The sequence below is a fragment of the Equus caballus genome, chromosome 1 (genome assembly GCF_041296265.1).
Source record: "Equus caballus isolate H_3958 breed thoroughbred chromosome 1, TB-T2T, whole genome shotgun sequence".
In the NCBI taxonomy this organism is placed as follows: Eukaryota; Metazoa; Chordata; class Mammalia; order Perissodactyla; family Equidae; genus Equus; species Equus caballus.
Window position 1 is genome coordinate 195,801,194 of NC_091684.1, and position 26,423 is coordinate 195,827,616.

General features: G+C 45.7%; 1 protein-coding gene and 1 long non-coding RNA gene across 7 annotated transcripts in view; one reads left to right on the forward strand and one right to left on the reverse strand.

Annotated features, from left to right (window-relative positions):
• Positions 1-25,380, reverse strand: part of MDGA2 (MAM domain containing glycosylphosphatidylinositol anchor 2) — a 782,115-nt gene extending 756,735 nt beyond the window's left edge. The window contains exon 1 of one of the 5 annotated variants that reach the window (XM_023624618.2): positions 24,659-25,380. In XM_023624618.2, coding sequence (XP_023480386.1) covers positions 24,659-24,938 — 280 coding nt within the window. In that variant the 5' untranslated portion in view covers positions 24,939-25,380. Of the gene's footprint in view, positions 1-23,721; positions 24,171-24,658 lie in introns of those variants that run through there. The other 4 variants (XM_070275008.1, XM_070275000.1, XM_070275003.1 and 1 more) reach the window with 4 other exon arrangements.
• LOC111769296 (uncharacterized) overlaps positions 25,147-26,423 on the forward strand; it is a 49,030-nt gene continuing 47,753 nt past the window's right edge. The window contains exon 1 of one of the 2 annotated variants that reach the window (XR_011441188.1): positions 25,147-25,216. This is a non-coding gene — a long non-coding RNA (uncharacterized lncRNA). The remainder of the gene's footprint in view (positions 25,217-26,423) is intronic. The other variant, XR_011441189.1, reaches the window with a different exon arrangement.

Sequence of the window (26,423 nt, forward strand, 5' to 3'; positions counted from 1 at the left end):
TGGCCAGGGCTTCGCAGGTTCGGATCCCAGATGTGGACATGGCATCGCTCATCAAGCCATGCTGTGGCAGGCATCCCACATATACAGTAGAGGAAGATGGGCATTGATGTTAGCTCAGGGCCAATCTTCCTCAGCAAAAAGAGGAGGATTGGCAGATGTTAGCTCAGTGCTCATCTTCCTCAAAAACATAAATCCACTCACAAATACACAACTTGAAGCCACATTTCATGCGAATCCTCAGATTCTCCACCCACATCATGAAGTGCTATTTCATGTTGTTAAAGACACAGGAATACAGACTGTGGAGTTAGTCACGTCTGGCTTCTAATCTGGGTTTTGGCACTTATTAGCTACATAACTTTTCACAAATTACACAATCTGTCTGAGACTCAGCTTCTTCCTCTGAATTCTGGGATACTATTAAAGGAGTATTTTGAGAATTTATGAAATAAAGTTCCTACCACATAATTCATTCTTAATAAATGGTATTATTATGGGCATTGACCAGGAATTCCTTTGTCTCTTCAACGAGAGCATATGTTATTGGAGGACAAAGACCATTCTCATAATTCTTTGAATGTTTTCCTCAATGTCTAGAATGTATCTTGCTCTGTACATACCATCTAATAATAATTTGCTCAGTGCACAAATGTAACCAAAAATAAATAGAGAGCAATGAAGTACGAAACCATAACGCATTGAAATACAAGTTCGAGAAAAGCTCAGCTTCGAAGAATGGGATCTGAAGGGGCTGGTGTCGTCAGGGGAAGACCAACAGCAGAGAGAGGACCAGAACTGGTAAACAAAAGCATTTCCAGATAGAACAAAACTGGATACAGAAAATCCCATAATGTTCTCAGCAGAATACATGTCAGAAGTATGTTTTGACCTAAATGAAGATCATATAAGACAGCTACATAATTCTCTGATTTCTTCATGTGTGTTCAACACTTCTTTATTAAACCATCTTTAGACACCTCTTCTTTAGAATGCAAACAGAAATGGAGGACAGATAATGTATTTCTATCTAAAATTATATCAATAACAATTGTACCTGAAGCTATCACGTTAACAACGGTTATGGTTCATCCGTGTACTTTGCCCTCACGTCTTGCACCTGGAGCACTCACTTATTTAGAAATGTCAATACATTAGAAAATTCCTAAAGTTAATTACACGAAGTGTTCATACATTCATCGAATGGTTTCATCATTTCCATAGTCGTAGTGATTCAGAGCAAGTTTGAATTTTCACCAAAAGACCTATGAGGTGATCTGTTCTTCTTAAAGGATGAGGGAGAAAACAGTAATCTAGCCCTGGAACACCCTCCTCCTGCCTGCTATCCTGAGACTTTAATGGCTGCTTCCACGACAAACTTAAAGGGTCCATTCACAGATCGATCCATTCATTCCCCAACCCCAATAAAATAACTGTTGCGTCAGGCAAACTGCAAAGTGATCTATATAAATAAATGGTGAACAACTCACAGCAGCCCCTGTCCTTCTGGGTCACCCAATTTAGTGGGGAAGATGCACATCAAACAAATTAGCTCACAGATAAACACGGAGTAATAAATCATGATAAGCACTCAGAAATAAAATACACCAAGCTATGAGAGGCCTAAAGGTGGACTTAAATTTACATCACGGGAGTGATCATGGAGGGCTGCTCTATTTTTAATCTGAGAATTGAAAAATCAGGATGAATGAGGCATAAAGGACTGGGAAGAGGGAAGGGGAATGTGACGGTTAATTTTATGTTTAAACTTGAGCAGGTCACAAGGTGCCAAGATATTTGGTCAAACATTATTCTGAGTGTTTCTGTGAAGGTGTTTTCAGATGAGTTTAACATTCAAATCAATACACTGCATAAAGCAGATGGCCCTCCCTGATGTTGGTGGGCCTAATACAATCAGGTAAAGGCCTAAATAAAACGAAGGCTGACCGTCCTCCAAATAAAACGGAACGCCGCCTGCTTGACTGCCTTTGAGCTGGGACATCCGTTTCTTCCTGGCTTTGGACTTGAACTGAAACGCTGGCTGTTCCTGGGTCTCCCGCCTGCTGGGCTTTCGACTAGAACTACAACATCTGCTCTCCCAGGTCTCCAGCTTGCTGACTGCAGATCTTGGGACTTGTCAGCCTCCATATCACGTGAGCCAATTTCTTATAATAAACCTCTTACTATATATATATACACACACATGTCCTATTGGTTCTGTTTCTCTGGAGAACCCTGACCAATATAGAAGAGAAAATTTCAGAGCGAGGGATGAGCATCTACAATGACGCTGAAGCAAGAAAGAGCTTAGGGCTTTTATGGGGTGAAATGAAAACAACTGAGTCTCCCCAACAACGCTTACAGAAAGAAGTAACTCAAGAGGAAGCCACAGTGGTGGGCAGGGACCACACCTTAAATGTGTAGGGATGGCAGGAGAGTCTCAAATTTGTCTTCAGAGAATGGGAGACTACTGAATGGTCTTTAAAGTAGAAGAGTGATATGATCAACTTATGTTTTCAAAAACCATGCAGGCTTGGTGGATGGAGGGTACGAAGGAGGTGGAGGGGTTGTTCTACAGAGATGGGGGGAGACGAGTTTAGAAGCTACTGCATCTATCGAGACAAAATAGAGAGGTGGCGTGGACCAGGGTCGGGGCAGCAGTCCATCTCAGATCTGTTCTGCTGGCCTGACCCATGATAAAGGTGATAGACAGATTATATGGGCACAAAGGAGAGAGTAGGATCAAGCATGACTTCCAGGTGGATGACATGAACAATGCATAGACGTCGGTGACCTTTCATGAGAAGGGGAAGGCTGAGGAGGAATATTTAGGCAAAGAGCAAGAGTTCAGTTTTTGACATATTAATTTTGATGCCTTGGAGCAATCTAAGTGGAAACGTGACAGAGTTACCTATATTGGTCTGGAGCTCAGAACAAAGATCCGACATGGAGTGTAAGTTTGAAAGTCATCAGATTACACAGAGATGGTATTTAAACTTCCTAAGGCAAGAGGGTGCAGAGTGAGGGAAAAAAGAGAGACGAGAACAGAATTCTAAGAATCTCTAATATCCGGTAATTAAGGGGAAATGGAAGAACTAGCAAAGGAGACAAAGAAGCATTATCTGTGAAACAGATTTCTTTGTTAGAAAGTATTATTTTTTAAATTTTCCATAAAGTAATATTGGAACATCTCAAATTCTTTTGGAATAAGAAAGGTTATTTACAGAAAATTTAAATATGGCCAATATTCCTCTCTTCTATCATTCCTGAGAACAAAGTTCTATATAGACATCAGAAATTATTCACAGAGAAACCTGAACTTTCATTATATACACATAACAACCAATAAAAGTATCAGATGACACATAAATGTTCTTAAATTTTAAATAAACAAAATTAACTCCAAAGGTGGAAAACTCACAATGTAATTTCCTTTATATGCAAATATTAATTTATTCAACATTTATAATATAACATATATATAATATATAACTTTTATACTATGTTTTTAAATAGAATTGGACTGGTTCATGTGTAACAAACTTATAAAGATGACATTAAACCTGTTTCAGGTTTATATAATGATTCTTTGAGGGAAAGCAAGTTCCGTAAAACATCAGCAACCCAGGCGATGGAGGTTGGGTGAAAAAATAGTACCTTATAATTCTTCAACAACGTTTAAAATTGCAAAGACCTTTCCAATACCATACACATACATACACACATTTGTCCAGTAAGTGATAATTGATAGTCGAAAGAAAATACATCACCCTTAATTTTTTCAAAAAGTAAAAATGAATAAGGACTGTAACTCAGGCTCAGAAATCAAAAGCCTAAATCCCCAGAGTTGGCAAGTGTGGCCCAGATTTTTACCACGCCACACGGAATAGCTAGAAGTCTGAGCCAGACTTGGGCTGAAGAGAAGGAGGTACTGTCTGACAGACAATCTTCTCCCCATTTTCATCCTCCTACCATCCAACAACCAATTCAGGGAGCCATTGGTGAGTATAAACACCATCCTGGCAGATCCTTCATAACCAGTAAGCATCTCAGATGGACCAAAAAAAAGAAAAGAAATAAAAATTCTCACCTTAAGAAGATCTGAAATAGCCATAGCTAAGGTTCTTTAGAATAAAAAGTTCATTTTCCATAGAATACAATAAACACAAACAAGACAGTAGCAACAAATTTCCGAGGAGAACAGACTTCATTTATCAAGGGAATACAGTAGAGGCAACAGTTCTTCGCTGAGATTTGCTGAGATCTACGATTGATATTGCTTGAGTTTTATGGAGTTTTGTCTATGCCTTCCCAAGGTAAACTAGAATGACACAACAGAGACAGGTGTACGCAATGTCTCAGGTGTTTGAGAGACTGAGGTAAGTAGTATTTACAAGTAGTATAGAATTAGATGGTTATTGCTGGGGATGACCCATGCACCTGAGAAAGACAATGGAAGGCTGACAGTGATTTATTACTATGGTTGGCAGAATATTGCTGCCCTCCTCCAAAAGATGCTCATGTCCCATTCCCCGGAAAGTATGAATATATTAGGTTGCATGGCAAAGAGGAATTAAGTTTGCAGATGTGATTAAGCTTGCTAACCAGCTTAAAATAGAATATCCTGGGATATCAGGGTGGGCCCAAGATAATCCTGAGGTCCTTCAACATGGAAGAGGGCAGCAGAAGAGGAAAGTCAGAGGATGATGTGACTCTGGAAGAAAGGTACAGAGAGATGCAATGTTGCGAGCCTTGGAGGTGGAAAATGGGCCAAGAGGCAAGATATATGGGCAGCCTCTAGAAGCAGAAGGACAAGGAAATGGATTCTTCCTTACAGCCTCCAGAAATTAACACAGCCCTGCTGACCCCTTGATTTCAGCCCAGTGAGACCCATGTCAAGCTTCTGATCCACAGATCTGTAAGAGAATTTTTATTGCTTTAAACCACAAAGTTTGTGGTAATTTGTTATAAGAACTATAGAAAACCAATACAATCACCAATTTAAGGTGATGTGTGAAAGCCAGGGAGCCTCCTTGTCAGTAAATGAAAACAATCTCATCTCCTACAGATGGAACTTAATTATAAGGTTAGGAGCTCTGGATGAGGTTGAATTAACCTGCAAAGCTGGCTACATCAAAGTAAGGAGCCCAAAAGGGAAGGTATGGAGCCCTGGAGATTTGGGAAATGAACATCTGGTTTGATGCCCTCAAGAATGTTGATTATCAGGTTCCCCTGGACCCTGGACGCCTACAGAAGTGGCACATTCCTCTGTCAGAGACTGGTGCTGGTTGCTTCCCCCTAGCTTGAAGACAATCCAGATGACAATTCTCTGTAAGAGGACACAAGCCCCACTCAGGATTTTCCACCACGTCCTAACAGGCCCATAATGAGAGGTAAGGTACAACTGTCTGGGGAAGTGCCGAGGCTTCAAAGAGAGGAAAGAAACAATATGCCCCAGGACCCAGCCAACTCTGCCAGCAGAGTCAGTAAAGTAACTCTGGGACTGAGTCCAAGGATGCTGGGTCAACGGGAAATGGAACATGAAGTTAGATAACTGAGAGTTCACTGATGCAGAGACATCAGCTGAGCAAGACAACACTGCTCTCCCTTAGAATCTATTCCTAAACCCCCTACTGGTAGCCAACCCAATAACCAGGATTAAGTTATAACATAACCCAGCCACAGAGGTGTTCAAACCGCCAAGGAAGAAAAGACACTACTCTCTGAAGGAAGTGGATTTAGCCATAAGTACAAGCAGGAGTATGTGGGGAAATGGATTCAGAGGGTGCTGGAATAAAATGGGGAAGGATAGAAAGTTGAACAAGGGAGAGTTTTTTATATGGGAGCACTCTCCCTTGATAAAGGATGTATTAACACCCTGGTGAGGACCCCAGAAAATGGTGCAATAATACTGGTAGGACAGCCTTGCAAACGGCTTGCAAGTGACACCCCCTTATCAGGGGACATAGAGATGATGTAGCACGTAGGAGAAAAGAGGATTAAAAGACAGACTCTGTTTTATCCCAGGTAAGGGGGATGGATTTGTGCTATTGTAGTCACCCTCTTTTTTTGACCCCTATATTACTGGACAGGGGCTGCCATAACAAATACCACACACTGGCTGGCTTAAACAACCAAAACTTATTTTTTCCCAGTTCTGGAGGCTGGAAGTCCAAGACCAAGGTGCCGGCAGGGTTGGTTTCTCCAGGGGCCTCTCACCTTGGGCCGCAGACGTCCACCTTCTGGCTGTGTCCTTACCTTTCTGCGTGCTTTCCTGGTGCCTCTTCTTGTTCTTATAAGGACACCAGTCCTATTGGATTAGGGTCCCACCCTTATCACATCATTAATCACCTCCTTAAAGGCCTCATCTCCAAATACAGTCACACAAGGGTGAGGGCTTCAACATACGAATTTGGTGGACACAATTCAGTCCATAGCAACTCCCTTGAAAGACAAACATTGGACTGGCCAGATGGAGAAATACAGTGTATGACAACGGAGCATTTCAAAATTCTACCAAGACCACTGGTCATCCAGGGAAGGAGGAGACAGGTGTGAATACTGTTTCATGATCTCTGGGCTCGCTAGAAATTGGGACTAACCGGACCAAAGACATTGTTATCACAGAGTGACTAACAAAAAATATTTTTAAAAGATTAAAAAAAGTAGGAAACTTGAGTACATATAGAACTTAAAGCCAGGAAACTCACCAACCAACTGTGTCTGTCCTGGTGAGGGGCCTCCCCACCGCGGAGGCAGGGACAGTCAGAAGATGTCACTGCAGAACTGGATTCTCTGAAATCCAGGGAATGACAGGATCCCTAAATAACAGAGGCCATGTTGAGGCACTTAAGCATCAGAAGCAATTCTGGCACAATCACAAGAAGCAGCACGGCGGGAGCGGCAGCCAGGGGGAGGGCGTTCCTAAAATGTCTCTCACCCCAACCCTAAACCAAGAGGGTGAGTCACAAACAGTACAGCCTTTGGGCAAGAATGGGAGATATTAGTACCACCCTTAAAACTCCAAAGACAGCAGTGCTGTTGTCCCCATGATGTCCTAATTTTACTCACTAGTCCACTCAATCAACAACCGGATGGATGCTGGCAGATGAGAGTGGACTACCGCAAATTCAACCAAGTAGAAGCCTCATGTGGATGCTTGGCTGGTTGTGGCATCTTTGCTAAAGCAGACTGATCCAACTTCAGGTCACGGTACCTGGCAATTGATCTAGCAAATGCTTTCTTGTCCATCTCTATCAAGAAGGAGCACCAGAAGCAGTTACCCACATGGGGCAAACAACAGTATACATCTACCATCCTGACCCAAGACTAAAATATTTTTTTCATCCTCAGCCATAACATAGTCTGAAAGGATCTGAACTTACTGGACATGATATAGAATATTACATTGGTCCATTATATCAATAGCATACTATTAAGAGGACCAAATAAGCAAAAAGTAGCATGTACTTCAGAAGTCTTGGTAAGACACGTGGCTCAGAGAATGGAAAATAAATGCCATATCAGTGAAAATTTTAGGGGTCTAAGGCCTGAGTCAGTAATATGAGGACAATTCTTCTGAAGGAAAGCACAAATTATCGCTGTCTCATATTGCTCAGGAATAAGAATGAAGCCCAATCCCTAACAGGCCTCTTTGGATTCAGCAGGGAACATATCCCATGCTGAGAATACTGCTCTGACATTTACCATGTGCGACAGAAGGATGTTGGGCTGGAGTGGGGCCTGGGGCAGTCGAAGTCTCTACAGAACATACAGACTGCACTGAAGAAATCCTGCAGCTTGGGCCAAATAACCCTACACGCTCCATGATATAAGAAGTATCTTTGGTGGGAGAAGATACCAGGTGGAATATGGCAAGTCCCAGTAAGACAATCACAATGTAGGCACCTAAGGTTTTTGAGCAGGCCCATGCCATTTACAATGGAGAATTACAAATCATACAAAAAATAATCTATGATGTACTATTGGGCCTTGTTTAGGCAGAACCATAAGGTATTAAGAGACCATGTAGCCAAAAATATCCATTATAAGCTAGATTTTGTCAGCCAAGGCATATAAGATCAAGCAGGTCCGGTAGCAACGGGACATCTGGGACTGAACACAAGCAGACAGAGAACACACAAGTAAACTACACGCAAAGGTGGTCCAGACCCCTACATCTACCCCATTGTGCTGACTCGTTATCTTCAACTCAGACTGCATGGGAAGTCCCTTATAATCACCAGGTCCAAGAATGGCCCACACATGGGTTGGCTCCACAGGTAACAAGCTAAAAAGGTACTGTCCCTGCCCTGCAGCCCTGCTAAGGAGTGACTTCAAGGACAGCAATAAGGGGAAATCCACCCAATGGGCAGAGCTTCATGCACTTTGTGTGGAAAGAGAAGTGGCTGAGGTAAGAATATGGACAGAAAGAGACTCATTGGCAGCAGTGAATAGCTTGGCTGGCTGGTTGGTTGGAGGCCTGGAAAGAGAACTAACAGAAGTTTAGCAGCAATAACTCAAGGGAAGAGGCATGCAAATGTGCCTACAGGAGTGGGCACGAAGCAGACACATCTTTGTCTAGCACGTTACTGCCCCCAAGAAAGCATCCACCGTGAAAGAGGCATGTGGCCGACTATATTGTCTAAGAAGGCCACAACAACTTCTCCAGTCCCACAAGTCCTTCTTTCAATGTGAACTGACACTATGCTCATCAAGTAGTAGGATCTATAGTCGCTTCCTTTCACCCTGAGTAGACCTTTGTCCCTCAAACAACAGAGTATGGTAGAATTGATGCATGTGACTTCCAAGGCAAGAATCCATGAAAGCCCTTCTCCCATCCAAGGACACTTGCTCTTAGAATCCAGCCTCCTTGCGGTGAGAGAGCCCATATGGAGAGGTCACATGTAGGCATTTCACCTGCCAACCAGCTGAGGTCCCAGCTGACAGCTGGAATCAACTACCACACATGTGAGCAAAGATGCCTCCAGATGATTCCAGTCTCCAGATGTCAAGTCAGCCTCTGCCTTCGATCATCCCAGGTAAGGTCCCAGAAATTACAGGGCAAAGATAAGCCATCCTGACTGTCCCTTGTATGGATTCCTGGCCCACGGAATCCAGGAACATGATAAAATGGCTGTTTTATACCACTAAGTTAGAATGGCTTGTTACAGACCAATGGTAATTAGAGTAAAGCAATAAACAGCCAAACAGAGCGACTTGACTAGTTGACAGCAGTCAGCTTGCCATGAGCCACCTCAATGTTGGTTCAACAGGTACAAGAAGGAAGCAGCCCCAGTGCTGAGCAGCACAGGCTCCCATTCACCAAGGCTTCTCCAGCTACTGCTGCCGCTAAATGTCCAACCTACCAGAGAGTGGACCCTCACATCCACCATTCCTCACGGAGACTAACCAGCCATTTGGAGGTGACTGACGACACTGGATTCTGTTCACAAACGAAGGTGCAGAGAGCCATCTTGATTAGAATTGACACATATTCCGGGTACGGGTTTATCTTTCCTGCCTACAGGACCTCAGCATGCACCTCAATCCAAGGAATTTCAGAATACATGATCCAACCGAACAGGGTCCCTCATAACACGGCACTGGACAAAAGGATTCGCTGAAGAGCTAAAAAGGTATAGCAATGAGTATATGATCATAAAATCCACTGGTTTACCACATCATGCACACTCAACAGCTGCTGGCCTGACAGAGTGACAGACGGGTCTTTTGAAGGAGTAGCTGATACAACAGCTGAGAGACAATGCCAGACTGGATGAGGCACCACACCCCCAGGACACGGTATAACCTTTACTTCATGTCCATTATGTGGAGTCGTGCCCCTTGTAAGTAGAATATACAAGTCCCAGAGCTCCATTTACCTTCACACCTAGTGACCCTCATGAGGAATCTGTGCTTCCAGTCCCCATAATTCTAGACTCTGTGTGGCTAAGATGGCCCGGGTCCCAGAGAGGAACACTGCCCCCAGGGACAAGAGCAAGAGTCTCAAACTCCTTTGACAGTCCCACCTAGCCACTGTAAGCTCCTTGTCCAAAAGACAAGCAGGCCAGGAAAGGACTTGCTCCTCAGGCTGGGATACTCCACCTGACTGTTAAGAGAAGGCGAGACCACCGTAAGGCAGGGTGAGGGGGGCAGCACACTTCTGGCACCAGGTGACCCACCTAAACATTGCCTGTGCTCCCCTAACAACCTGACAGCAAACTGACAGCCGCCGCAGCTGTGGAGGCAGCCTGATAAGGGCACGGTGACAGGGTCACCCCACCAGGTTCGCCATCTAGCCCAGCAGAGTTGCCAGCTGAGGGTAAGGGGGATCGAGAAGGGGTGGTAGGAGAGGAGGAGGATGAGCGTGAGGCTGGTTCTGAGATCAGACGCAGCTGCAGGGGCTGAAGTCCATCCACGCACTTCCTTCTTGTATGCTTCCTAAGAAAAGAGGGCTGCTCCCTGAGGACTGTTCCCAGACGGGAGGAACTCTCATAAGTAAATATGAACACCATAACGGGTGACTCTAAAGGTGGCAGGCATCGTCCAGCACCCTTCTGCATGGAGACATGCATTCCCCCCTCCTCTAGGAGTGTCACCCGCTGACTGCTCACAGGTGAGTTCCTCCCAGGACCTGCCTTCCACCAAAGGGAGCCACGGCTCCCAGAGACATACTGCCCGCTCCCCAGGGGCAGCCCACACCCCATGACTGGTAGGAAAGTGGGTAAGAAGGACCTTCCCTCTATCTGGGACATCTCTGAAGGCCCACCCCAGCATCACAGTACTCCACCTCTGAGCTTAGGACTTTGCTGCAACTGAACCACAGTCCAACTTCTCCCTCTGCTCAATGCGGCCTGCCCCCAGGTATTGCTATAACCACCAGGTTATAAACCATCGCATGTGGATCTTCCTCTCAGTGCCCGTTTCCTGGGAAGCCAGCCTCTAACATGCGGACACCTCATCCTGCCTTGATCCACCCTGCTTCCTGAGACCTGGGCCCAACTATTTCTCTGCAATACAATAAATCGATTCCAGCTGATTCTGGCTATTTCTAGGCCAATACTATGACCAGGCTAACTCACCTACTCCTCCCCACACAACCCCAACTCCAATCCCAAGAAGAGAATAACGGTATGTTGGAAGTTTGCTTCGCTAATCTTCATTTATTCACTTTATCAATAACTTGCCATCTGTAGAAACGCTGAGTCTTTCAGTAATAATGAGAAAACCTCTACAATGTCACAATGATTGCTGGGAGGATGACAGCTATGTACAACGAATGAGAAGCAGTCAATAGTCAAGCCACCAGAAAATATTCTTAATTTTAGAATAAACTAAAAATATCTAGACTTTTAATTTTTGTCACAACTAAAGATATTTGAATGGCATTTTCATGTTCATAAGATATTTCATCCTTTATTTTGTTTAAGATTCTCTATTCTAGCTTTTTTAGACATGCAACTGAAGTATTAATATAATAGTCAATTAAAAGATAAGCCATCACATATAGATCCAGATCCACTTAAATCTTAGGTATATAATTTTATGCCTCGATCATTAAGACACTGTCCACCTTCATGCAAAACAGAGTATGCATCTACGGTATTACACAAAAACTGGAAGTAGGGAAAGGAATAAAAACAGGGCGTGGGGCTGGCCCCGTGGCTGAGTGGTTAATTCCTCACACTCCGCTTCGGCAGCCCAGGGTTTCGCCCGTTCAGATCCTGGGTGCGGACATGGCACTGCTCGTCAGGCCATGCTGAGGTGGCATCCCACATAGCACAACCAGAGGCACTCACAACTAGAATATACAACTATATACTGGGGGGCTTTGGGGGGAAGAAGAAGAAGAAAAAAGGAAGAAGATTGGCAGCAGACGTTAGCTCAGGTGCCAGTCTTTAAAAAAAATAAAAACAGGGCGTACTATTTTCTGTAAGTACTCCAAATATAGCATTAAATGTGTGAGGTAGCAAAAACAAAAAAATCTATGATTAAACTCTTTTGAACTTTGACTTGACTCATCTTTTACTGTATTCCTTTACAAAGGCTTGCAGTTTAATTTGAGATTCTTAGATGACAAAATACATGATGGCCCACTCCATTCAACGATATGATCACAATTTTCAGTGTGTGGAAAGTTATATTCCACAAGTTTCAAGTATCTGGCTCAGGTATGAAGAAGTCACTGTTTAGAGAAAACTCCACAAAACCGATGTTCCTCCATGTTCTTAAAATAAAGAGGTCTGACTCTAAAATATAACAACACAGTTATACCATAGAATTAGTGAATTCCCGGGTGTGAAGTGTGAAGATATAACGATCTCAGGGCATCTCTCCTGCAGCCAGACTGAATTAAGAGTTAAAGTTCTAAAAGCTCAATTGCCTTTGAAAATTTGGGGGGTGGTCACCGGTTAAAGAAAACATCAGCTGCTTAGCAATGCACAGCACTGCAGCCGGACATAATACCTTTTCTGTTCTCTCGTGAAATGGTTTCCTATCGAAGCCGTTTCTGCATCAATCGCACAATAGCCAGAATGGTACAGTGTTACACTATACGACACAATAAGTGCATTCAAAACGCAGAGGAAAAAATGACTCTGATGGCAGCAAATGCTGTACTAAAAGCCTACAACAAATCACTAAACTGCCCTAATTTGTAAGCTTGCAGGTTTGAGGAACTCACGGGCAGCTGAGAGAGGGCAGAACTTGCGATCCACTGTCCTGTGGAGAACAGCAAGATTTTAGAGAAAAGAAACACACTGACAGAGTCTCCTCAATTAACTCTGTGCAAAAAATGCTCAAGCAATACCCAGAGGGAATGCAAGGCAAAAATCAGGCCAAATATGACATTTAACTATCAATCTTACCAAGGCCAGTGATTGCTAATCAGCCCAGGGGAAAATACAGTAGTACACTTGACAGTGGGTATTTTTTATAAGCACGTGCCTACTGTTTTACATGGAGGGAGAGAACGACTCCTGCAGAATATTTAGGAGAGCCAGGTCTTCAGTTTTACAGGTCACTAATTATGAATAAGCTTAAAATATCCTATCATTCCAAAAATAAATTATACCAGAGAGAGCCGTCAGTACGGACATTTCAATTCTAACAAGAAAAAAAATTATAAATCATATCTTTCTCTTCCAAGAAAGAAAACGGTGTGATATAAAGTGCTGACATTAGCTACCTATATATATTTCTCAGGCAAAAAGCTAGAACTTACCACCCAATTTACAGTTCAAATATATACTGTTTGAGGTAACTTTCATATATGCACACATGAGCTAGCTAAATTCCATGTTTTAATCAATCAGTAAACACACACATACATGAATATAATTTAATAATACCTATAAGAATATATACAAATATTTAATTTTACATACACTTCACATCTGATTCCAAATTCAGCCATCACTAACAGCACGGTAGTTATCCAAAACGTTATGAGTTCAAGATTTCTCACTTATCGCATTCAAAGATTAGAGTATGGCATAATGTGTATAGAACTCTAAGTACGAGGTGTGGCATATAGTAGGCACTTGATAAATGGCACTGATTTATACAAAAATTACTATATCCTATGTCTGATTATTTCTTAGTAACAGATGGAAAAAAGAAGGCGGATAATCCAAGTTACTTGAATTTGGCTTAAGGATGTATTTTAGTACCCACACTTGAATACAGACATGTCAGATGCTCTAAAAGCTCACCCACAAAGGAGAAAAGACCACCGTAAAGACTCGGCTAACAGGGCAGGAGGGGTGGTCTTCTGAGCATACACGCGACGCTGGGCTTCAAGTGCACCCATCACTGTCAGGCAGGGAAAATGAACTGCATGTGCACTGCTGTCATGCATCTAAGGGACATCCCTCTTCCGTCAATTGCAAAACATAGAAGAAAAGAGAAGTAACGTGAGTTTCTGAAGATAACGCTGTAAACTAGTGAACGATACGAACATGAAGGTATTGCAAAAGATATGTTAAAACAAAACGAATGTCAGGTGAGAGACTGCACGCCCTGCTGTCAACATGGAATCAGAGTCAGCTCTGCAAGGGAAGCAGGCAGGCCAGCAACTCCTCAGCTGACTCTGAAGTTCAGCTGCTACTCCATCAGACCCCGTCTGTGAGCACACACAGACAGAGACAGAGACAGAGACAGAGACACACAGACACACAGACACACACACTCAAAGACAGGGTCAATATGTGGACATGTAGCTCTAGAGTATATACACGCAGACTCTATACACAAATATATATTTGTAGTGTGTGTGTATACATAGAGAGAGAGAGAGATACCTCCAGATATTTTCTTCAGCCTTTCTCTGAAATCGGAGAGGTGGTTAAGCACAAGGTGTCAAAGGTACGACTGCTTTGCATAAGTAAACTTGGAGACTTAAGGCGTTAACCAGGGAGTTTTCAATGATGATAGAAAACTAAAAACTTAAATGCTTTTTGAAATATTAACCAAAATCATACAGTAAATATCATAGAGTCCGACAGTAAAATCCCAGAATCACAGTGAGCAGGAAGAAGGCCACCTTGAACCCCGGCTGCTGCCACTGGAGGAGGGTTGTTCTGAGGCCCAGGGAATAATCAGAGAATACGAGGTAGCCTCTGAGTGAAAAGGCTGCAGCCCCCGGAGAGTTATTCTCGTCTTGGGTAAAGAACGGGAAGCTTCTAAACCCCGATCTTCACAGTGATGATGTCATCACGCAGCTTACAACATTGCAGGGAAGGGTCGTAACGGAAGACAGCTGCACCTCCTTAGACCACTATACCTCAACGAATCTACACGTGACAAAGTAAGAACAAAATTAGCCAAAGATGGACCTTTCATTAATTGTGGTCTAGGACTGGAAACTTTAATGTAGCAGGTCTGCACAAGGCAAGGGTCCAGGTGGGCAGTCCAGTGTGGAACATGAACCAAATGAAAAATGTGAGTGAATACAAGAACGAGGGAAGAAGCATAATAATGGTGCAGAGTAAGCCATGAAAAGCAAGGAACAAGTGCAAGACCAGGACAAAAATATTAACTACACCACTTCTTGAGAATAACTTCACCAACTCTGAGACACTGAGGGAACACTGACAACTGCAAAACTACAGGGCAGGGAGATGTGGGCATGGCAGAGTCCGCTGTGTGTATACGCTTACGGTGACCTGCCGAGCGAAGTCAGTATTGTTCCTTCCACATAAGGGGGAAACCTACTCTCAACTAATAATTTTGTTGTCTGTTTAAAGCCTCGGTAAAGATGACCTTTTGGTTTGGTTACCTGACCAATATTCCCAACCAATATCTAGCTAATATTCTGAGACTCAGAAGACCAGCCTCATTCATTTCTTCCATGGAGCTAATTATATGAATAGGGATTATTGATGTGAACTACTTTTCGCCCTCAAAAGTAGAAAGTAAGTGTTTGCCAAGAATAATTAAAATGCATTATGTATAAAAATGCTTTCTTACATACGTAGCTGTTGTGGTTTAATACTGAATATAGTCCAAGCCTTTTCAGTTAATTCTAAAGATTTTTTTAAATGATAGGATGAGTAGGTGGGAAACAGCAATTTTGGTCAGTTTTGGGTCAAAATCAGATGTTACACGATAAATTTGTACAGCCCCACTTAATGACTTACCCTCATTATCTCTGTTTTTATTTTTAAATTATCAAATATTTGTATTCTTGCAAATATATGCCTAATTTTTTCCATTTGGATGGATTATTTTTATTTATTTCTATTTTTCAGTTAGTCTTGAAATGGCAAGATATAAAGAATATACTTGCTCCTTGATATAAAAACAAGTCTTACAGATATACTTGACCACACACATATATAAATATACTCATGACCATTAGCTGTAGGCTACACTAATATTCTTTGGAGCTCTTAAATGAGGGGGCTACCAGCTCCCACTGCCACCCCCACCATTAAGCAGCAGAAGGAGAAACTCCAGGGTTATGTGGATTGAGAAAAGGAGGCTGCCTGAGGAGCAAGACTGACCATATGTGCATACAAGATGTAATATCAGGTGACATTTTCATGCACGTATTAATATCACATATATTGTTTAAAATATGCCACAAGTTGTTTTCAGCTAGATATATGCACTGGAATATTTTTTTCAAGAAAAAAGTTACTCACTCTCTGTTACTTCCTCACCCCTTACTCTGTTCCAAGACCCCGATGGCAGTCCTAATATGAGGTCCAACTGCTAGAGCATTTGAGGGAGCCTTGTTAAGAAGACAGAGGAAACTCTGCATGCACTCTCCCCCTATCCCGGATATAAAAATGCAACCATACTTTTCATTCTTGCTGTTATTTGCATTTCCTCTATTTTATTTAGGGTTTTATTTAGGGTTTATTAGATGCAGAAACTGAGGAAGAGAGGGATGATGATTTTTGCCTGTGCTCACACAGCAAAGCAGCCGCTGAACAAGAAAAAAGACCAAGTTTCCCAACACTTTTCAACTGCATCCTGCTGCCTTGCACAAAAATAAAAAACAAGAGGGAAAGCACATAGCTCTCTCTTGATAAGGGCAGGGCACTCATCTCAGCAGCTGTCCATGTGTAAAGAACAACATGACGCTTTAAGTCATTGTGGACCCACAGTCCGCTGCTTCCAGGTAGTAGGCACTCTAAAAACGCTTTGAAAAGTCTTTGACTTTAACTCCAAAAGGAGCTGCTACATAGCTTCAAAGCTTCTCAAGTTTGCCTAAAATTGCGGAGGGCTCAGCATCCCACAGGAACTTTAGAGATAACTCTCTCATCTTCTGATGAGCAGGTCAGGGGGCTTCAAACTGAACACACACAAAACCAGAATCTTGGTGGACACAGATGTCTGAGCAAGTTTGAGAGCATCATACAGTAACATTTATACTCCACAGACCTACACTTGTGGGGGATGGCACAGGCTAAAAGACAGATACATCTTTCCAGTCAGGGTACCTTTTGGAGAAATTGCTTAGGCTTTGCTGGTCACACATTCCAGGGCTATTTTTCTCTCTGCACCACTAGTCCTACAACTGGGATCTATGCTGTAATGACATCTTTCCGCCCTCTCTGCCTATGTCATGCCAATCCACTTTCAGGGCTCCATGATGAACCAGCTTCCTCAAGTTTCCTCCAACCATGACACCAACTGCAATCACTCTCTCTTCTCTAGGCACAAACATTTGCTTGTTTCTCATAGCCTTATTTTGTTTGTCTTTCTATTTGGCTTTATCTCCTCGATTAACCTGTAAACTCTTTGAATTCACAGCCCCAACTCCATAGCTACATGTGTTATGCACATCAACTGTACATTAACTTGTTGACTAGAGTAACCAGAACTTACACTAAACCTGCCCAGAATCTGTGCAGAACTCCCACCTAGTCACAATTTCTGAGACACCACATATTTCCCTCAGATTTTTCTATCCTTCTCAGGATGCTCATGAGAGCCTCGTCCTCTTTGCAGGAAGTCCACCTGAGGCAAGGCAAGGACCCAATGCACAGAGTCCCTGGAAGTAGCAGAGAGAATGCCCTGATGCTGATCCTGTGCCCGCCTCGCTTAGGTACCCGAGTCCCACAACTAATTAGCAGGAAGGATCGCCCGGCCCAGGGGGACCACAGGCTCTATTTAAGAGTTCCTATGTCCCCACATCTTTCCCTGTCAGGAGGCCAGAGAAATCTCCCTGAAGATGTCCTTCTGTCAAACAGCAGACACTTTCCTTTCTTTTGACACACATGAACAAAGTTCTAATTACTTCCAAAAAAAATTATTTTGCTGTTATGCCATTACTGAAAGGGCAGTTACATTTTCCTAAAAGCCTTTGCAGGCTAGCATCTTATTTCCTGCGCACCTCTTTGAGATCTCAGTTGCCTTCTGTGCTGTCCTGTAGGACTCTGGGAGGCCCCGCTACGAACCCACCCTTCCTCCTCCAGACAGACAAGTTTCCCTTTCCACAAAGTCACTCCATTTTTTTATCCCATCCATTCTCCTTACAACAAAAGAAGACAAGAAATAGGCTGCTTGCAGATACGGTAACATGACCCCATCTGTCAACCACAAAGAGGCCTTAGGGTACCTTCGACTGGGAAGAGCAAGAAAATGATGTCTCCTATTCTTATGCAAAGTTGTGGAGGCAGCATACTACAAGACAGAAAGAATAAGTTACCTCATAATTTCTAATACCTTTGACCCTACCGTCATCTGTCTCTAACCAATAAATTTATTGCAAATGTGTAATAGCCAAAAAGATATCTTCCTAAGATTTGCAATCCTCTTCTGTGATTGTAAACTCCTGGGGAATGTATGATTTGGATTATGAAATGGAAATCATCCTTCTCACTGAATTCAATCAATGACATCAACAGGAAATGAAATAACGTGTTTTAAAACACAAGATTAGGAATGACACAGTTATCTGGGAAGATTAGTAAGAAACCAATATAAAAAGAGCTTACCTGGGAACAGCGCAAAACAGTATAGTTAAGAAAGAAAACAGAATTGTACTGATACAAAATGGAAAACAACGTGCATGCCCCAATAATGGAGCATGAGGGACTTTAGTAACTTGACAAAAAATATCCACCCAATGAACGTGCCTGGACTCTGGAAAAAAGAGCTGTGACATTTCTTTCTGTAAAGAAACCCCACAGTCTGTGTAGGACCACCATCTCACCAGCACAATGGAAAGCCGTTGTCTTAAATTAGTGGGATGATTTAATGACGTCTTAGAGTCTCTTCTCACCTACAACTTTATGATTCGATATGGTGAAAAATTTATTAATTTGACTTGAAAATAAAAATAGGATACAGTTTTCTATGAATGCAATCACTTATTCAGTCCGCTCTAAGTAATATATCTACATTGACAGTCAGTGAAGCAAAGAAATGAAATTTCATGTTGCGGGACTATTCAGTTAATGGCAATTATGGTGAAGCTTAAAACGTTTACCCTATTCATACTTGACGTGCATTCACATAACATTTTGCTTGTCCTTCCAAAAGAGCCAAAAAGGAGAGTAAGATCGTCCCCAATCTAACTGCGAGCTGACAGCACACACTCCAGGTTAACTACAGCTGCCGAAGAGCACCAGCCCTGGAGCTCAGCTCCAGGAGGACAGGGTCTATCTGGCTCTTTATCTTTGCCTTTGTGGGTTGCAAGCCTTGAGCCTAGCTCTTACAAGACTCTTCCCAAAGCATGAGGACAGAGAACATGAGTGATGAATCACCTCTGTAGGCGGAAAGTGACCCAAGACCACGGCTCCCAATACTGTCTTAATACGACAAGAACTGGACCCATAAGGCTCATGCTGTAGTCACATCAACAAGTGCCCTACACCAATCACATCAAAACAGTAAGTTTTAAAAGAATACAGAGCATACTCTTCCAGAAAAGTTTGCTCGTACCCTGCTTCTCAAAAAAGGTTTACGGTGGTTCCCCTTATAAAATAAAAACTAAAATAATTTTACCAATATCAATTAGGAGAATCAGAACCAGAGACAGTAAAATTAAGTCAAGAAATCAAGATCATGAAAAAATGCCTTCCTCGTATTTCTTTCGTGACATCTATTCACCAGCACTGCCTGCTCTTTAAACTTCTACTTCTAACTCTTAATTGTCTGAACCCTGGCACCCTCGCAGACTTACTCTCTAGAAAATGAGTTCTTAGACTTGATGTACAACCTGCTCAATCTAAACTAATGAATAGTCGGCCTAGGGGCTTCCCCAAGGACATACAGGACATGAGCAAGTAAACTGCATAAAAGAATCTGCCCATTTTGCATGCAAATTCTCAGTAATATGACCAGCAAGGACAAACTTGAATGGATAAAAATAACCCCAAGATATAAGGGCAGCCTTGTGACGGTGGCCAGTGTGGTGATGATATGAGTCTGTACGTGCATGTAGGGTCAGTGGGGTGAGGCAGGGGAAAAGAGGTTACAGCTGGTTGTATGTGCGAGAGCTTCAGACAGATTTTTTCCCAGCAACATTTATTAAAGTCATCTCCTCCTCTCCTCCACAGGCTGAAACCCTAAACATTTAATCAGTCAAAAGCAGTATGTGACCACAGGGTCTCTCCAAACTCAAACTGGACAAAAACCACAATTCAACATACCTTGGGATAACTTTGCCATGAAAATAACCACATCCTAGAACTGGCTTTAATGCTCACCTTTCATAGCATCCTTATCCATTTGGGTCAATCCGTCCATCTGGATTCAACCCACTGAGAGTCTGAAATATCTTCCAGATCCTTCCTGTCCAGCTTATCTCAAGGTTCTCAATTCCACCAAGTCTTTTCTATCCAACTACTCCCTGGGGTGTCATTCTTAAATTGGATGAGATTAATTGATATTACTTGAACTGAGTGAATAGAGCTTGCTAATTTGTCATACACATGTGTTTGATAAACTTACTCTATTTATTGTTTCCAGCGCATCCTGGAAGCTATTTACGGACAGTGCACTACATCACGAGACCAAGTTATTATTTGATTTGGCTCCCACTAAAAACTGTTCAGACATGGACAGACATTTTGCTCTTCATTTGTGGTGGGGATTCGTCCTGTGCTAATGAAGTTGCAATCTTTTATTAGCCTCCCTGGAAACTAAGGGTGTGACGAGCCAGAAGTAAAAATACAGTGTGCAGCAATGGAGCAGTTTTTCCTTTTTTAGCAAGACAACTGAGAATTTTACAGGAGATGTGCATCTCAATTTTATGTCATTATCAACAGGATCTCTAAAAACACAGTTTAACAGCCCAAATAGTTTACTGCCACAGAAGGACTTATAGAGAAAATCTTCAGAAGTAGCACCATGCTTTGGATCACTCAGCTCCAGGAAGTCCAGAAAGTATACACGGAGGTGGGCTTCACACGACAACCTCTGATGCTATGTGTAACCGGTTAAGATAAACCTAATGCAACGGGAGTTCAAGGACGTGAATAACGCCCAAATGGATACCAGTTCCTTGTTCATTTAATGACCCTTTGGTTTTTCAGTGACGTTTAATTAAGTAAAAAGAAAATTAAAACTTTGAAATTCTAAGACTATTTCGAGGAAAAAGATTGAGTACAAATAACTTCTTAAAACCGAGAAGGGAGAATCCATAAGTTAAGAAAATGGATTTTAAAAAACACACCAAATGGACATTATCCATCAAAATAGTCAAAATGGATGTCTTAGAAAGTCCACATGATCTTTTTTTGATGCTGCTCTATTATAAAGAATTTGTTTTGCAACATTTCTTTCAGAAGTGTTTTCAGATAATTTATATTACTGTACTGCTATCTCTGATACGGCATATATAAGGAACATACAGGAAAAACGTCATGTTTTTAAAAGACTTTTTTGAATGTCATCAGAATTACTGGCAGAGAGTAAACAGGCACGCACAAATTAAAAGATAATCTCTCTTACCCAACAGCCCCCCACACACGAACCTCAGCTCCTGGGCAGTCAGTCTGCTAAGAATATTCCACATACATGAGAATAAGTTCCAGGTCTATAGCAGAAACTTTTACACTTAAGTACCGAGCCTGGGGGCCAAGCTGACTGAGCACAATAGTAACTCAAGAACACAACCCACGCAGTAAACAAATGTTACCAATTCACTAGAGAGAAGATCTGATTCAAGGTCGGGGTTTTCCAGCCATGAAGTGGAAGACTGAAGGGACTGACTAGCCATTTCAAAGAAGAAAGGTTACTACGATATATTTCTAAACCTCGTAAATAATTTTAGGCTACAATGAAGTGATTTCGCCTGAGTTGCCTATAAAATAATTTTTATCTCATCTTGGACCTAGTTACTACAACATAGTATTAAGAACTAATACTCTGTGCAGTATGAATGGTTTTACATCTGGCGAATACAGACAAGTAAAGGCACACAGTAAAGTTCCTATCTAGGCCTCTGAAGTCTCTGTTTATAATTGCCCTGCTTTTTAAAATTAATCATTTTCAAGTTTCTTCATGTAAAATGTTCAAAACACACTTTATAACATCACACTAACTCATATGTCTACGTCCTTTACAATTGATCGACCTTTTATAACTAAATAGAAATGAACTGTTGTCTTCTTCATGAATGCTTCCACAAATAAAAATAAAACTACTTTAGGTGAAGAAGGGTCACGATTTACGCAGTCAGGGCAATGAATCACAAAGTCTCTATCACTGCCTCTCCGACCTCAGTGTGCAGCAGAATCGTCACCTGCGGTGAGGAACGCAGATGGTGGGTCCCACACGCTGAATTTCTGATTCAGAAATTCTGGGAGGGGCCCAAGATTCTGCATTTCTAACAAGTTCCCAGGAGATGCTGACGCGGAAGGTGAGGGGTTCCCTTTGAGAATCTAACTTCTGGGATACATAAGACATATCTGAAAAGTAATATATAAATACATTTTTTTACACCCACCTCAGAGCTGTGACATTCATAACGACCAGGGATGCTGATTAATTTTCAAAGCTGATTCTATTCCTAGCTAAGTGACTAATAACCACATCGATATTAAAACAAAACAACCTAAGACCACCACCTTCATCAGCTCAGGAGCAGAACTGCCTCCTCCTTCAGGCGTAAGCAACAAGGGCACAAGATTAGTGTAATGCAATGCTTTCCTACCTGTCTCCATGCACAGATCTTACCCTTTTCCACTGCCCAACAAGAGACTTACAGGGACAAATAATCTGAATGACAAAAGTGACAGGAAAATGGAATTCAGACAGTTTGAGCAACATCTCCTCCCCCCATCTTTCTCACTTCTCATTATCCCCCTCCACACACACACACACACACACACACACACAATGAAAAAAAAAAAACACACTTCCTTTAGCTAGGATGATCTGAACCAATAGAAGTGAAATAAAGACGTGGACCCGGGATAAGAGGAATTAAGACTCTCCCGCACTAGGCAGGGAACAGCTCCTTGGAAAGGCTCATCTCCAGCATTCCTCCATCCCTAGCACCAGGCCACTGTCAGCTGCTCAAGGACACCAGAGTCCAGCAGAAGCCAAAAGAGCACCAAATGAATTTCTGCTCTCCTCAAGGCCCCCCTTCTGCTATCAGCCAAGCAGTAAGATCTGCCTGGTCTCAGCATCTCCCTCATACACCCACCACCACCACCACCACTGCCACCACCATCACCAAGCAAGCTCTCTTTCATCTGGGAAAGAGGGAGTGGAGAGGGAAATTAAGATGCTTAGAGGTGGGAGGGAGTGAAGACTTCCTGGCGGAACTCCGTAGGGAACTAAGAAGACGGGAAAGGGGACAGCAGATGGATCGCAGGAGAGGCCAGAGCTCGCTGCTCTGGACCCTCTCCCTCCCCGCCACCCCCAGCACTGCTCAGCCCTGGACAGAACACCGTGGAGAGAGTAAAGGCTGAGTCGGATCTCCCCGCTAGGTTCCCCAACACCCTCCCCCTGCGCGCCCCACGGTGCCAGAGAGTTTGAGGACTCAAGGTCCCCTTGCACCCGCGCCTGCCCCGCAGTCAGTTCTCGGGTCTGCAGAGAAAGCTCCGACACTTCCACAAACACTGACGCCCTTCGCGCGGGGCAGCCGTGGACCCAGCACTGCAGCATCGGGGTCCATCCCTCCGAGCGAGACCAAAAGGCAGTGGCTGCATCTCCAGCACACGTTCCCTGGATGTCGGCCCTCGGGGCGCTGGGGGCCAGTCTGGGCCTGCTGTCCCCTCAAGGGTTGTTCTCCTCCTAACCTCCCCACCATACCTCGAGAACACAAAAGTTATTTTTCCTTTGCAGCACCGCCTGCTTGTCCCAGGAGAAGACGCACATTTCAGCCAGAGCCTGGGTGCGTGTGAGTGCATCTTTCAGTCCCGAAAGCCAAGGGTGCCAGCTGCTGACAGTCAAAGGAACCTGGATTCGCTCTTGAGGACTCAAAAACCTCCCAATTAGCGAGCTCGTCCTTCTCTGGCCCTAACCCGCCCAGACCTGGGTTCTCCGGAGAACCGAGATCGTGTTCCTGTTGCAGCGAGGTGGTGTCCTGCCCCGGAGCCGGGACGCGCGGACTTGGCCGTCCGTTCATTCATGCATTTGCTCATCCATTCACATAAACACGTCCCTTAATTGTGTCTGGCACGGAGAATCTCGCCTGCTATTTTCCCCTCCCCAAGTCAGTGCTCATGGCAACGGCTGGTGCAGAACGCAACTCAACTGTCACCCCACTTCCTGAGCCGGAAAATCAAGTCATGTAGGCATTGACAAAAAAAAGGAAAAGGTGGAGAGGAGGAGGAGGCGGGGGGCGGAGAACGATGGGGAGCTCACTGGGGTCACATTCGAAGCTTCCCTTCGGGGGAAACCGCGGCACCGACAACGCGGCGTGCCAGGAACCAAATCATTATTCAATCACAGCCTGCTGGAGCTCGGTGCCTGGCGGGGATGAACCAAGCGCAAAGCCACCGGTTCGCGCGAGTGCGATGCTGCCGGCTCGCCCCAACTCCGAGCCCGAGCCGAGGCGCCGGGAGAGCGGCTCGCAGCCCGATCCGCAGCGCGCTCGCCGCCTCCTTATCGCTCCCAATAACGTGATCAAGTGTAAATCAAATGCCACGCCGGGAGGGGCCCGGGACGGCGTGAGTCGTGCCTTTCCGCTCACCGCCCCTCTCGCCTAAGAACCACAAGGTCACGATAGCGTCGCGATTCCACTCACCGTACACTCCTTGGCCGGAGATCCCCTCCAGGAGGACTGTCAGCAGCCACACGAGCCCGTACACTAAATCCATCTTCACGTGAACATGAACATATCCAGCCCGGGGGGGACGCAGCGGGACCTTCCCGAGGCCGGCGGCCGGCGGCGCGCGCTCCACTCGCGCCCGGGCCGAGCGCAGGTGCCCGGGCGCCGCTCGCCCAGGAAGGCAGCGCGGTCCGTCCGTGCCTGTCCGGCGGCGGCCGGGAGCGGAGCGCAGGAGCCCCGCACACCCCACACTCATGCACACACACGCACACACACTCACACGCACGCCGCACTCACCCCGGGCGCCTGGGGAAATCGCAGACACCTGGGAGGGGCAGGGGGCGTGCGGGAAGGGAGCGGAGGGCGGCGGGCTCGCGGCTCCGCAGCGGCGGCGCGCTGGGCGGGCGGCTGGCGGCGGGCGCGGCGAGGGGCCGGGGGCCGGGCGCTGCGAGCCTGGCGCGGGCGGCCGGGGGCAGGAAGTGGCCTCGACGCGGGCGCGAGCAGGGCTGCCTGGCCGGGCTTCGCCTTTACAAAGTAAGTCGCGAGGGTCCGCGCAGCAGCGTCAGGCGGCGGCGGCGGCCCGCGCGCCCGCAGTCCGGAGCCCCCGGCCCGGCGGTCTTGCCGTCCCCCATTCCATCAGTTGCCATTGCAACGCCAATCCCGTTACACGACACAGGCTCGCAGCGCCGAGCGGGGAGAGGAGGCAGAGGAGGAGGAGGAAGAGGAGCGGCCCGGGGGACGGGGGTGGGGAGAGGCAAGGGAGGAGGGAAGGAGGAGCAGAGGACCGCCAGGGAGCGGAGTGCGCGTCGGCAGCTCCCGGGCTCCAGCCGCCGCCGCCGCCGTTCTCCAAAGGAGCCTCAGCGCGCTGCCAGCGCGAGGGGTCCGGCCGCCGCGGCGATCCCGGGGCCGCAGCCGAGGCCAGCAGCGCCGCGTGCCAGACGGGGAGCCGGCCCGGCAGAGCCGGGGTCCGCACGCGTCCCCGCGCGCCCCGTACCGCGCGCGTCCTCCGGCTCCGCGCCGCCCCCGCCAGGTGGAGGGTGGGGGCGCTCGGCCGGCGGGGGTTCGGGGGAGGGCGCCGCAGAAGGGCTTCCCCGCCCGGGCGAACGTGGCGCCGGCCTCCGGAGGCGAACGCGGGCGCGGCGGCCGCTCGGGCCCCGGTGGGCAGCGGCCGCGAGGCTCGACGCCGGCCGGGGTGCGGGGCGTGCGCGGGGGGCGCGGGGAGCGCGGCGGCGGCGAGGAGCAGGAGCAGGAGCAGGAGGAGGAGGGCGCAGCCGGCAGCGGCGGCCGGCGGCCCGGAGGAAGGCTGGGCGGTCACGTTGTGCGCTACGTGCCGAGAGCGCGAGCGGCTCCAGCAGCCGGCGACGTCAAAGCCGCCGGCCGCCGCGCCTCCTCCGCGCCGCCCCGGCCCGGCCGCCCGGCCAGCCCCGCGGGTGACAGCGCGCCGGGCCCCGCGCGGCCGGGGGTCCGGTCTCTCCCCCGGAGCCCCGCGGCGGCCCCCGTAGCGTTTTTGCCGCCGCTGGCAGCGAGGGACCGCCGGAGGGCCGGCGCCACCTCCGACCCGGGTAATTACAGAACACGCGGTCCCCTCCCCGCCGCCCAAGGTCTCTAGGATCCGTTCTGCTTGACTAGAGGGCAGAACAGGCCACAGCCCGTGGAAGCCGCAGCGTTTCTTCCCCAGTTGTGTCCTTTTAAATGGAAATATGGTGATCGCAGCAATGAAGGCTCTTGGGGAGAAACAGGA